This window comes from Taurulus bubalis, assembly GCF_910589615.1.
Source record: "Taurulus bubalis genome assembly, chromosome: 8".
NCBI classification, from domain to species: domain Eukaryota; kingdom Metazoa; phylum Chordata; class Actinopteri; order Perciformes; family Cottidae; genus Taurulus; species Taurulus bubalis.
Window position 1 is genome coordinate 5,178 of NC_136596.1, and position 14,823 is coordinate 20,000.

At 41.5% G+C, this 14,823-nt stretch overlaps 2 protein-coding genes across 2 annotated transcripts in view; one reads left to right on the plus strand and one right to left on the minus strand.

Annotated features, from left to right (window-relative positions):
* Positions 1-1,565: 1,565 nt before the first annotated feature.
* On the plus strand, positions 1,566-10,296 carry LOC306739649 (noelin-like; the record flags this gene model as incomplete). The annotated part of the gene is made up of 6 exons (XM_079221687.1): positions 1,566-1,631; positions 3,853-4,002; positions 4,864-5,019; positions 7,959-8,178; positions 8,605-8,711; positions 9,634-10,296. The coding sequence occupies 6 exons, from the start codon at positions 1,566-1,568 to the stop codon at positions 10,294-10,296; spliced, it is 1,362 nt and encodes a 453-aa protein (XP_079077813.1).
* Positions 10,297-13,825: 3,529 nt separating this feature from the next.
* Positions 13,826-14,823, minus strand: part of LOC306740093 (formin-binding protein 1-like) — a gene marked incomplete at both ends in the record, with an annotated part of 26,793 nt that continues 25,795 nt past the window's right edge. Inside the window, one exon of the mRNA XM_079222204.1 lies at positions 13,826-13,854. Coding sequence (XP_079078330.1) covers positions 13,826-13,854 — 29 coding nt within the window. The remainder of the gene's footprint in view (positions 13,855-14,823) is intronic.

A 14,823-nucleotide genomic window follows, 5' to 3' on the forward strand; every position in this document is an offset into this window, starting at 1 on the left:
ATATCGGGCAGACCAAAAACCAGCTGGTCCTTAGGTTAAAACAACACCTAAACCTGATCAATAAAACCACCAGCAATACCTACCTGTATCAGCATTTTAAACAGCACGGGGTTCAGAGTTTGACCATCATGGGGTTGGAGGCCGAAACGTGGTGGTCCACCAAACAGTTACTTAGAAAGGAGAGAGATTGGATAAGGAGGCTGAAAACAGTCCATCCCTTTGGCCTGAATTCCATCTGAAAAATACAATCTGTCCGGTCATTCCACCCTTTCTGGTATCGGGTGGCCTCCCCCCGACTCCCTGATGAAAAGAGCAAAATTACATACTTACCCATTTTGAAATAAACCGAGCAATATCATTTAGTTTGTGTGCCTGTGCGTTCCTGCTGTCCTCGGCCAGCAGGAGTTCTTTTATTTCCCCTACACCTAACCCCCCTAACCCTAACCCTAAACCCTAACCCTAACCCCCTAACCCTAACCCAGATCACTGATATGTCCCTGCTCTGGATGGAGCAAAGGTCGTATTTCCTTGGTGCATCTATTTGTTACCACCGGAACATAGCTAATCCTTTTGAGCACAAGACTTTGTTTCTATGTTCCTGTGAAATAATTTATGATTTCCTGCCAACACTGTGTGTGTGGGTGTGTGGGTGAATGGGTGTGTGACCCTGCTGAGGACCATCTGACACACAGTTTGATGTGCCCGCAAATAGAGATGTTGTTTCCATGACAACCAAATGAGGAAAATTATGATTAATTTAGAGACCTTTTTCTCCTCCTTCTGTTTTCTCTTTCCTTTGTGTCTCACTCGGACTGAAACATCTTCACATCATCTTCCCACATGTGTATATATATATATATATATATATATATATATATATATATATAATTATTCACTGTAGTATGTACTGTAGTACATACTACTGCGTTCGACAGTTAAGGGTTAGGGAGAAAGAGGGTTAGGGTTAGTGAAGGGTACTTCTGAGGAACACAGTAGTATGTACTACAGTACACAGGCTGTTACAAATACTGACACCATCAGCAGGAGGTTCAAGGTTTCCACTTGGCCGATTTCTGGCGTTGTATCAGAGAAGAAGAACGACGGGAAAGAGGAACAGAGAGGGAGGAGGAATAGTAGAGAGGAGGGAGGGAGGAGGAAGAACCGAGAGGGGAAGGAGGAAAAGACGGAGGGAGGAAGAGCATAGAGAGGAGGGAGGGAGGAAAAAGAGCCGAGAGGAGGGAGGGAGAGACGGAGGAAGGAAGAGCATAGAGAGGAGGGACGGAGGAAGAGCATAGAGAGGAGGGAGGGAGAGACGGAGGAAGAGCATAGAGAGGAGGGAGGGAGAGACGGAGGAAGGAAGAGCATAGAGAGGAGGGAGGGAGAGACGGAGGAAGGAAGAGCATAGAGAGGAGGGAGGAAGAAGAGCAGATAGAGGAGGGAGGGAGGAGGAAGAGCAGGAGGGAGACGAGAGAGAAGAAGAGAGACAGATACAAAACAGATAACCAGGTTAACGGTCAGATAACCAGGTGAATTAAGGAGGAACACAGTGAACGTGTTTGACACAGATGGAGTCTGAAGAGAATCTAATCAACATTTTTCTGCTGCTGCTGATCGGATCCCACTTCACTGTGGTGAATATATGATGATTCTATTTATATTCTATTGTCTTCTATTCTATTGACTTCCTTCCTATTCTACTGTGTTTTATTCAATTTTACTGTCTTCTGTTCTATTATATGGTATTCTGTTCTATTCTACTGTCTTCTGTTCTATTCTACTGTCTTCTGTTCTATTTTACTGTATTCTGTTCTACTGTATTCTGTTCTATTCTACTGTGTTATGTTCTATTCTACTGTGTTATGTTCTATTCTACTGTCTTATGTTCTATTCTACTGTCTTCTGTTCTATTTTACTGTATTCTATTCTACTGTGTTATGTTCTATTCTACTGTCTTATGTTCTATTCTACTGTGTTATGTTCTATTCTACTGTCTTATGTTCTATTCTACTGTATTCTGTTCTATTTTACTGTATTCTGTTCTACTGTATTCTGTTTTATTCTACTGTTTTATGTTCTATTCTACTGTCTTATGTTCTATTCTACTGTCTTCTGTTCTATTCTACTGTTGTATGTTCTATTCTACTGTCTTACGCTCTAATCTACTGTCTTCTGTTCTATTCTACTGTCTTGCACCCTTTTGATGCCTTAACAGGGCGGCAGCCATTATGTTTTCAGGTTGTGTCTCGTCCATTCTCTTGAACGTGATATCTCAGGAACTTCTTGAGCAAATGTCTTCAAATCTGGCACAATCGTCCACCTGGACTCGAAGAAGAAGTCCTGAGGCTTAATTTAAGTTGGGCACAAACGCTACATGATGAAAATCAGACCCTGGACCCTCTGCACCAGGAGGAACCCACAGCCCTCTGCACCAGAAGAAACCCAGGGCCTTCTAGAGCTGGACGAACCCAGGACCCTCTGCATCAGGAGGGACCCAGGACACTCTGCACCCAGGAACCACTGAACAAGGAGCAACCCACGTCCCTCTGCATCAGGAGGAACCCAGGACCCTCTGCATCAGGAGGAACCCAGGACCCTCTGCATCAGGAGGAACCCAGGACCCTCTGCATCAGGAGAAACCCAGGACCCTCTGTACAAAGAAGAACCCTGGGCCCGCTGCACAAGGAGGAGCCCAGGGCCCTCTGCAGCTGGATGAACCCAGGACTATCTGCACAAGGAAGAAACCAGGGCCCTCTGCACAAGGAGGAAGCCACGTCCCTCTGCATCAGGAGGAACCTTGGGCCCTCTGCAGCTGTAAGAACCCAGGGCCCTCTGCACAAGGAAGAACCCAGGGCCCTCTGCAGCTGGAGGAACCTTGGGCCCTCTGCAGCTGGAAGAACCTAGGGCCCTCTGCACAAGGAGGAACCTTGGGCCCTCTGCAGCTGGAAGAACCTAGGGCCCTCTGCAGCTGTAAGAACCCAGGGCCCTCTGCACAAGGAAGAACCTAGGGCCCTCTGCACAAGGAGGAACCTTGGGCCCTCTGCAGCTTGAAGAACCTAGGACCCTCTGCAGCTGTAAGAACCCAGGGCCCTCTGCACAAGGAAGAACCTAGGGCCCTCTGTACAAGGAGGAGCCCAGGGCCCTCTGCAGCTGGAGGAACCTTGGGCCCTCTGTACAAGGAGGAACCCTGCATGCATCATAAGGTTCACCACAGCATCTACAGGCTTTCTGACATCTGTCACATGTGCTAATTGTGCACCTGATGTCATCTGTTCAGAGAACGGGGCGCCAATGGAGAACCTGCCAATTCTGATGTTCTCTGTCAATGGAGCTGCTCTGGGCTGTGAGCACAGGTCTCACTAGAGGACGTGGGGCCCTCATGCCACCTTCATGGAGTCCACATGTGTATGCCACTGGAGGTTATTTTTAGAAACCTGTCAAAATGCACTCATTCTTAGTTTGGAGAAAGGAAAAAAAAAATATTTTATTAGAAAAAGAAACTAAAAAAACATTGACAATTATTTTTTAAATGGGCTTTTGTGATGTATACTTACATGTTTTTTCTGTTCATGTGTGAATGGTCTTAGAAGTATGGTTCTTTTTTCTTAAAACAATAATTAATGTGAATACTTAATATCTTCTTTTGTTATTTAACTCATCATTTTGGTTAAAAGATTCCATGAGTTCAGGATCTTGCAAAATGACAAATATATTTTTCTTTTCTTTTACATTGTATCAATGTTTTGGCAGAAAAACATGTTTTTTTCCGGCTTTGATTGATTGATTGATTGCTTGCTTTAAGTTACTGATTGGTAACATGTCTTACTGGTTGTCCTCTGATTTCCCGTTTAACAGGTGGGTCCTTCTGCCCCCGAGGAGGGCTGGCAGGTGTACAGTTCAGCTCAGGACGCTGAAGGTCGATGTGTTTGTACGGTGGTGGCTCCCCAGCAGACAGTATGCTCCAGAGATGCCAGAACCAAACAGCTCAGACAGCTGCTGGAGAAGGTACCAAATAACTAATTAAACTGCTTGTAATAATGCTCATAAAATACAACTTCCTGGTAATATGACTACTACAACTATTAATAATAACAATAACCATGCTGATGACACTACTGCTGATTAGGGGTGTCACTAATCTCCAAATCTAAGATTAAATCTCATTCATGTATATAAGTGATCATTCTTTTTGTTTTAAACTTTGTTGATTTTCAACAGTGACTTTAATCTTGATTTGTAAAGGTCAACAGATCATTAGCTTTATGCAAATCAACAACATTTACATATCCAAATGATTCTGGAGAAAAGGATATGTGGTATATTTCTTTAGCATGTGGTAACAATGAAATATTTCACCAGTCAACTGGAAACAAACAAGATCCACTAGATGGCAGGAGGTAACTTCCCAACAACAGCTTGAGTTCTTCAGTTTACAAGGGTCACCTGAATGCAACATGTCGTTGTGCATGGGGATGGAAAAGTGGAGCTGGTGGAAATAAAGAAAAATGACTGGACTTTGACTTGTGATACTCTTAATGCTGTGATAATTCTGTTCTGTTATCAGAAAACCTAAGAGTTTTGTTTATTACGAAGGTACACGCATACAACACACACACACACACACACACACACACACACACACTAAATGTTATTAACTGGCCGGTCTAAATTGTCTTTTGTCTTGAAATTAATATATATATATATATATATATATATATATATATATATATATATATATATATATGTATATATATATATATATATATATATATATATATATATATATATATATATATATAAATGATAAAGGTACATCCGTAGTAGTTATATAGTGACATGTGTTATGATGTTATTTGGATTGTTTAGGTTCAGAATATGAGTCAGTCCATCGAGGTCCTGGACCAGAGGACTCAGAGAGATCTACAGTTTTTGGAGAAAATGGAAGGTCAGCTGAAGGGTCTGGAAAACAAATTCAAACAGGTGGAAGATGGACACGAGAGCAACATCGCCAGACAGTACAAGGTACCGCCCACATTATGACATCACAACCCCCAACCTTTATGAAGTCATATCACTAACAAACCAATCAACAACTCAGCAAAGCACTTTGTACACTATGAGCGATATGTTTCAAAGGCCGACAGTAAGTTATCAAACTGTAGGTACACTAAATGTGATTCTTTTAATAAGGTTGTGGAATGTTTGGCTTCCACTTACACTCAATGCACATAAACATAGTTATTATTAACTAAAGTGATGCAGATGCACATATTGTGAACGCATCCTGTGACGCAGGTAGAAGCTCAACTCCCTCAGAGCCGCTGGCTTCTGCCTCTCTCTGACTCTGCTGGCCTCAGTGCTATTAAAGGGTTGACGAACAGGTTTGGTACTGCACAATGAAAACTGGAGAGAACTTTAAAAGTAGGCCATGTGAGTGAATATTCCGCAACTTGATTAACAGTTTATTGCATCACATTTGTTCAGAAACAGCTTGTGATGGCCTGCTGAGGGGAAATTAGTTCACAGGAATCCATGAAAATATTCAGGAGGAATGCCCTAGTCCAGTGGTTCCCAAACTGTTTCTGTCAAGACCCCCTTTGATGATATAGGAACATTGGACGACCCCCCATGCTCTCTGCCACCAGTATTTTAACACACAAAACACACTGGGGTCTCTCATCCTGACCGACAATAGTGCTTGTGAAGCCCAGAGACAGATATGCCTCGCTATATTTCCTTGCCTTTACCTTAGTTCAGGGGTGCCCAATACGTCGATCGCGATCTACCAGTCAATCGCGGAGGTAGTGCGGGTAGATCGCATGCCATTTAAAAAATAATAATAATTAAAAAAATTTAAAAAAACTTTAGCGACAAAACCCAGCTCCCAGTGTGCAAATTAATGTCAAACACTACGGACGCTGCGCCCGCAATGGTTGGCCGCTTGAATGGATGTATTGCCAAGTACAGGGAGATGTTTTCCCCGACTTCCTTCATTACCACTGCATAACACACCAACAAGCATTATGCGCTACAACGCTAAACATGAAAGAGATCACGGATGTGGCAACAAAGATGGTCTAATCGAGCGAGAGCTCTTCAAAGACGGATGTTCTGTGCGCATGTGGAGAAGGACTGCAGCCACTCTGACCTCCTGCTGCACACTGATGAGAGAAGGCTTATAGAGCTCTGTCCGGAGATACAGGAGTTTCTCCATGTTGTTAAACATGCAGAATACAACCAACTAAGAGCATGTCAATATGCTCACGTTTCTGAATTACAAATTAAAACGTGTGTCAATTGAGTGTTCCCCTGAAGGAGGGAGCAGCAAGACGTGGGACTGTAATGAGTCATTTTGATTTACTTTGAAACCCTTGCGCTTTAATCATCGGGTAGGATGGACAATTTTTTTAAACTTTTGGACTTTGAATGGTACTTGCAGCCCAGTTATTCTTTAGTTATTTTGCACTTTCAGAGGCTTGATTGCTATGTTGAGTTACCTTTAAAGCTTTATTTGTACTTTTTCTTTACTTTTAAAGCATATTTGCACTTTAATTTGTATTACTATTTAATTTATTTGTTATGATGATGTTCTGATGTTCAGATCTTGTTACTCAAATACATTTGAAGTTCAAATTCCAACATTTTGAGTTACTATTCTTAATTTGCTATGGGAAATAGTCATTAGATTAGTCGATTAATCGAAAAAATAGTCAATAGATTAGTCGTTTATGAAAATAATCGTTAGTTGCAGCCCTAGAGTCAGCCTTTTCCCACATGAAAAAGATTAAGTCCAAACACCGCTCCACCATGACTGATGACCCTTTGGTCTGCCTGACGCTGACTACCAGCAGCTGCTGTCCGGACTGTGCAACCCTGCTGGTTCCATGCAGTGAAGTCATCAGAGCAAAATGTAATGACCAAAAATGTACAGAATTGTATTGTGTCATAAGGGTTCATGCAGTTATGCAAGGTACGCCAATATTGTAAATATAAAGTAAACTCTGTATATTTATACATTAATAATGCTTTATATAGATATAAGCATTATTAATGTAGGTAGATCTTTTTGACTTGGTCATTTTAAAAGTAGCTTGTGAGCCAAAAAAGTGTGGGCACCCATGCCTTAGTTTGAGGCGTTGTCGAGGTGGTCGCGTCGCCTGTTGCGGCTCTAACAGAAGTTCCATCGGATTTGCGCTTTAGACCAGTCACAAATCTGTCCATCTTTGCACATACTTCCTTCTCTGATCTTTATCTTTCTCTGTCGCTCCGTATCTTTCTCGCTGTGTGTGTCTCTCGTTCGCGCTCCCTCACTCTCTCTCTCCCTCACTCTCTCTCTCCCTCTCTCTCTCTCCCTCACTCTCTCTCTCCCTCTCTCTCTCTCTCCCTCACTCTCTCTCTCCCTCTTTCTCTCTCTCTCTCCCTCGCTCGCGCGCGCTCGCTCTCTCGCTCTCTCTTTCGCTCTCTCTCTCTCGCTCTCTCGCTCTCTCTCTCTCTCGCTCTCTCGCTCTCTCGCTCTCTCTCTCTCTCGCTCTCTCTCGCTCTCTCTCTCGCTCTCTCGCTCTCTCTCTCTCTCTCTCTCTCTCTCTCGCTCTCTCTGGTTTTGCCACAGTCGGTCAGTGACCTGAGCCGCTCTGGTGACGTGGTTGGAACACAGTCATGTCACGTCGGTTATTTTATATTGTTTTACCGGTGTATGTGTGCGTCTGTGTGTGTGGGTTGGTGATGAAGCCGCGACCCCCCTGTAGTACCACCGCGCCCCCCCTAGGGGTCGCGACCCCCACTTTGGGAACCACTGCCCTAGTCCTTGGTAGAATTCGAAGGATCCTGAACATTTGAACGGTTCTTTAGCAAGATTCAAGTAGCGTCCTTGATATTCAGCCGTTGAAGGATCTTTCCTTGACTTTGAGAAACACTTCTGGATATACCTGGCCGGTTATTGATCTCTGCTCTCTGTTCATCAGTCCATCAAAGCAAAGATGGAGGAGTTACGTCCTCTTATCCTGGTCCTGGAGGCCTACAAGGAGGACGCTTTGCTGGTCCGACAGTTTAAGGAGGAGGTGGCCAATGTGACAGAGTTGCTGGGATCTCTTCAGGAACAACTTGGAGGTCTGGACTACCAGGAGCTCCACGGTCGAGTGATGGACCTGGAGGACCGGCTCAGGGCCTGCATGCAGAGGCTGGGTGAGTAGACAACAGAGGACTAAACAAAGTCCTGGGAAAGTAACAACGTTAAACACGGAATATAGCAGAATACCCAAGCAAAAAGAAAAACATGGGACATTTTCTCACATGCATACAATCTATTTCTTAAGTAGATGCCAGTCTCTCAGAAAACTGTACAGTATCTCTCTGGAGATTGCACCAGGCATCTAGTAATTGACACTCACTTTCAATGTTCAGGCTAAAAGGGACTCAACAGAATTTTTTTTTTTCCAATACATTTTTTTATTTATTTCATCTTTTAAAGCTGTGAACAGCACAAGCTAAACTCAATTCACCACAACAAATCCCAGCTGTAGGTTGTGCAGGTGTTCCTGATATTTTGTCCAGCCTGTATCTTCGTGTACCTGTTATTTTGTTTGTTATTCATGACATCATTGCTTTCAGCCTGTGGGAAGCTGACAGGGATCGCTGAGCCAATCACCATCAAGACGTCTGGTTCGAGGTTCGGATCGTGGATGACCGACCCGCTCGCTCCGGCTGGAGACAGCAGGGTGAGTAAACAAAAACCACAAAATAATAGTGTGATCTTCATGTCAATAAACATTACATATTCACATACAAAATCAGACAACAGGACCAGAATTTGGTATTGGAGTAGTATTGACCAATGACATTAGAGCTCTTGGATAAACAGAGAAAAGGAGAAGGAACAAATCAGATCCCTCCCGCAATGATCTGTTGAGGATCAAGCTTTTCATTAGTCCAAAATTGGCTTCTAATCTGGCTGCTTGTGAGTCAATCCGGTTGTGCACATCTCATCTCAAGTTGCTCATTGGAGCATGAACAACGAGCAGCAAACGGAAGAGGAAGTATCAGACCCAGAAATATATAACCTTGAGGATCGATGTATTCAGAGTGGTCATTAAGGCCGACTCTTGTTCACATTTCTTACTTTTCATTCGTAGTTTCTGTCATACACATGTGTGATCATTGAGAGATAGATTTCACTCCATAGAGTTCTGACATATGTGCAGCTTGCAGTCAGGGACATTGTAATGAAGGGCTTTATCCAGATGCATTGTGAGGAAAATAGGATCCAGTGGTTATAGACTAAAAGTAAGGATGTCAAAACCTCTTGTTTTTCAATTTCAACATTTCTACTGCTGACTGTCTCCCTACAACATATTCTGTATCTTCATTCATTTAATTGAAATGCTATATAATAATCATCATTTCCTGTGGATTGTGATAACGTAGAGATGAGTCGGAATAGAAGATGAACCAGAAGGATGCTGGATCTCCGTCTGATGTGTTTCATTGGAGAAGAGGCTGTTAGCTGCTCACGTTTTAACTTTAGCTGAGACCAGTGTTTATTCTGATAAAATAATAAGTATAACCTAGTATTAAACAGTCTAGTGTCATCCCATTGACACAAACACATTTTTAGATGATTTTTGGTTTCTTACTCTATAGGTGTGGTACATGGATGGTTACCATAACAACCGCTTTGTGAGGGAGTACCAGTCGATGAGTGACTTCATGACGACGGATAACTTCACCTCTCATCGCCTGCCTCACCCCTGGTCTGGTACTGGTCAGGTGGTTTACAACGGATCCATTTACTTCAACAAGTTTCAGAGTCACACGATCATCAAGTTCGACTTCAGCTCGTCGCTCATCAGCCGCTCCCGGCAGCTGGACTTTGCCGGCTACAACAACATGTACCATTACTCCTGGGGGGGGCACTCCGACATCGACCTCATGGTGGACGAAGGAGGGCTCTGGGCCGTCTACGCCACCAATCAGAACGCTGGAAACATCGTCCTCAGCCAGTTGAACCCAAACACTCTGCAGATCATCCGCAGCTGGACCACCAACCACCCCAAACGCAGTGCCGGCGAGGCGTTCATGATCTGTGGAACCCTTTATGTCACCAACGGCTACTCGGGTGGAACAAAAGTGTACTACGCCTACTCCACCAACTCCTCCACCTACGAGTACATCGACATTCCTCTGACCAATAAATACAGCCACCTGTCCATGCTGGACTACAACCCACGGGACAGAGCGCTGTACGCCTGGAACAACGGCCACCAAGTCCTTTATAATGTTACTCTCTATCACATCATTCAGTAACACAAGCGTAAAGGTCGAGGACAATCACGGAAGCAAGACTTATCCTCATGAGGTGTCTCTAGGACAGAGAGAGGTATGCTAGCCTAGCTTAGCACAAATTGTTTGCTTAGCCACATGCAAAGAAAATCCTCCTTCGATGGAAATCAGGTTTGACTGGTAAGCATGTTGCATGCTGTTAGTGAACCAATCCAAAGCAACAACTCCACTTAGAGCTAAATAGTTTCAACAGTAAAACCACATTTCGATTTGATATTTAAATGTTACACCTGCAAAATGTAAATACATGGAAATCAGACAGCCACAGAATAGTGTCTGATGGAGCTGGGCTAGTAGTTTCCCTCTACTTCCAGCCTTTGTGCTAAGCTATGCTGAACATGTCCAGGACCTGTCTATGTACTGGAGCGTCTCCAAAGTGTTGGACTGTTAACTTAGATCTTAGATTCTAGTTCTTTCATTAAATGAACGTTTCATTTTGGTCACATGTTGTTTTTTGGTTAATTACCAAAATATTTGACATAAAAGCTTTTTGAAGTAAACACTGATCACAAAGAAATGAGAAGTTGTTTTTCACAAGAACAGACACTGAAATGTTGACATCATTTCATGGTGGAAACTGAAAATGATGAGACTTTATGTTGTGACTTAATGAAATCAGACCTACTGTTCTTTCTCTGAAGTAATAATAATTATGAGAACAATGTCTTTTCTTACTATTGTGTACTATACAGAGATACAAAACACATTGACTAGTCTGTCATTTCCAATAATTCCCTCTTTTTAAATCAGTTGTTGTAAATGTAATAGGGCTACCCCCCTTTCATCACATCATCCATCTCAAAGCATTATGGGAGATAATCCTCTTCGGGGTACCGAAGTCCTGTCAGATCACTGAAGCCACAACATCATAATGTGTCAACATTTATATATATATATGGTATAGAAGTTATGAAGGTCTATCTGGACACTGTGTATAACTCATTTCCACACCCTGACAACTGTATGGGGGGTTGATTTTTATAGAACTGACCCATTTTAATCAGATTAAGGCTTAAAGTTATGCATCATTGAGGGTGTGGCCTCTTTGCACTCAGGTGTGTGTGATCTCAGGTGTGTGTGTGTGTGTGTGTGGCTGCTAACTGTCTGCAATGCTGCGTCACCTCCACCTCTCTGCCTATTTTTAGAGTAAGTCTGTGTCGTCATGGTGACGGCCAGAGCCGCCCTCACAACGTTTCTTCAGGAACCTCAGAGCCATGAAGACTACGTTGATGTTCATACCGTCTATGGTACTCGCACATGGGTCAGGGTGCGAGGCCTCTTTCAGGCCCTGTTAGAAATGAGATCCTGTGGTTAACCCAAACCCTGGGCTGCTGGTCTGTTCCTACTGAGGTTGGGTGAGGGGTCAGGGTCGGGATCAACCCATATTATTGTGTCTGAATAGATGAATATGTGCGGGATGAAGATCAGACGAAGACCCTCATCATCTCAGTCCGGATCTGTCACATTCAGTATTTTCTGGTTCTTCTTTGGTCCTGGCATCGCCATCGTTTTTCACAATCATATTTTACTAGTCTGCGAAAATGTAAACAGTTTGAGCGTAGAAGTACGTTACATTATTGTAGTTTATTTTATATTGTTACTTCTTGCATTTCAACAAATTGCTAATGAGATGTCTTTGTCTTTCTTTAGTTTCACAGTGTGAAGTGTTGGGAACAGGTAGAACAGCAGTGATTGTACAAAACCAAAAGAAAGAAAATTATTATTCACATACTGCATGTAAAGTAAATGTCCAAGGAAGACTCAGTGTTGGTCACAAGCTTTAACATGTGAAATGTTTTGGATTTTATCACCCAACCACAATGTAACACTTGTTTTTAACAAATGTAAAATAAAGAAGCTCCACTTCACATACACCTTTCAGCCTGCTGGTTGGGTTTGTGTTGGAGAGAAGGGTTAGTTTATTGGGTTAGGGGGTTAGGGTTAGGCCACTATAGGGCTAGGAGTAGGGTTGGGTACCGAAAACGACCGGTGTATATATATATACGTATATATATATATACATATGTATATATATATATATATATATATATATATATATATATATATATATATATATATATATATATATATATATATATACATATGTATACATACGTATATATATATATATATATATATATATATATATATATATATATATATATATATATATATACGTATGTATATATATGTATACATATATATATATATACATATATATATATGTATATATATATATACGTATGTATATATATGTATACATATATATATATATACATATATATATATGTATATATATATATATATATATGTATATATATATACCTGAGAGTTGAATCAGCTGAGAGGTCAAAGGTTGCTGTTTCACTCTGAATACTTCTGCCACAGTGTCTCTGAGCAACAGTCTGAATGAACACAGCTTACCAACTCCTTGTTTGATCAGAATGTACTTTATTTTGAAAGTTTACAATACAGGAAGATTAAAAGCACGTGATCAGCAGTCTCACGTCTTAATAAAAATAAAAAAATCAATAACTGATCAATATCTCACAATGAAATGAAAAAAGTTCACATTTCACACAATCAATATCATCATCAAGCAGGGGGCGGGGCTAATAGACACTGGTTAATCCACAGGCAGGGCTAATATCAGCAGGTAGACAGGGGGCGGGGCTACAACTATGCAGCTACAGTTTCTATTTACATGCTGTTTAGACTCTGTGACGTCACCGTGACAGAAACAAGTTGTTCAAATCCTCTATTATTTCAGTCTCTCGGCCAATAGGATCGATCGTTTTCTTTCCAATAACAGTTTTACAAACATTCAAAAGGTTTAAATACAGCAGGTTCAACTGATCTCAGGTCAGTTCTTCAGTGAATCAGATAAATTACAGAAACGTTTCACATCAGAACTCGTTTCAAGCACCAAAAACATAAATGCATCATTTGGGGCTCAAATGTGAAACAAAGAGAGAAACATTTGATCATCAGGATTTAGTTTCTTTTATCATTTGCTGTCTTTATTTTTAAACTCATGAAAACATTAATGTGTATTTCTTCACATTTAAACTAATAAAGAGGAAAACCTGAAGTGATGAGAAATTATTAATGTGATAATCTGGATCTACAGTAAATACAGAGGATGTGGATCCGAGCCCCACTGACCGGGACCTGTCTAATATCTGAACTCAGATTGGACGTGTAATTTGTATTTGGGACCTGTCTAATATCTAACATGACACTATATCTGTGTTTGGGACATGTCTAATATCTGATTTGACACTATATCTGTGTTTGGGACCTGTCTAATATCTGGTCTCTGCTTTATTATTTCATTCCTTAGTCACCAGGTGGAAACTCTCTTCCATCGCGTATCGACACCAGTCTGTCATCTGATTGGCCGAGATATCTGAGGAGTTAAACTGTCCAATGAGAAGCTGTTACCTTTCCTTTACATCCCTTTCCTTTGGAGAGTCGTCCTCACTGGTGGAAACTAGACTAGCCGACTACTCTGCACAAAGCCTACAAGATACAGACACACAGGTAGCAGACAGAGAGACAGACAGAGAGACAGACAGGTAGATGAGTCAGAGCTGGTCGAGTGAGACGGGTCAGACTGCTGCCGTCTGCAGCACACGCCTACGCTATAATAATAATATGTCATATATATATATATATATATATATATATATATATATATATATATATATATATATATAGAACATACTAATATGTGTATGAGACATTTAAAGACATATTTTTCACATTTGGCATTTCATAGACCAAATAATGGAAAGAACTAAATCAGTAAATCAACAGAGGCGGAGCCTGAGATGAGATTCTCCTGGTAGTCAGCACACAGACAGGCAGAGCACATGTACGCACACAGGCTGCTGTAACCTAGCAACCAGCAGAGTGACATGGAGAGATCAAAGGTCATAGAGGTCAGGAGTACCTATGGTTTCATTTAAAAAAGGTCAAAGAGCGACATCTGTGCAACAAGAGTTAATTTAAGGGCCATCCACACCAAGAAGATCGTTATAATTATATATACAATTATAAATAAATATATTGATTTAAAGTCCACACCAACACTTTACTTCAGATCGATGAGCAATAGACAACCAATCAAAAGCTATCTGAGTTTACAGGGCGTTTAACACGTCATGTGACGCTGTCTTATGATCAATAATCAATAATCTGGGCCGTGCATCATGCTGTGTATGAGGAAGCTAGGCACTGCCAGGGAAAAGAAGAAAGGTAAATAGTTTTTGTGGTAACTAACATTCAACAGTTCAACATTTATTGATTTTCTTAATATGAAAAATAAGAAACCAGTTGCTGCAGTTCATATGTTTTATTCATTAGTTAACTATTTTATTTTCTGTTTTGCAAAAACGTGAAGGAAAACAAGTCATGGATAAAAGTTTCATCTGATTATTATTTAATAAACTTTCTGTGAACATATGAATGTCTGGAGCTCCCCGAGGG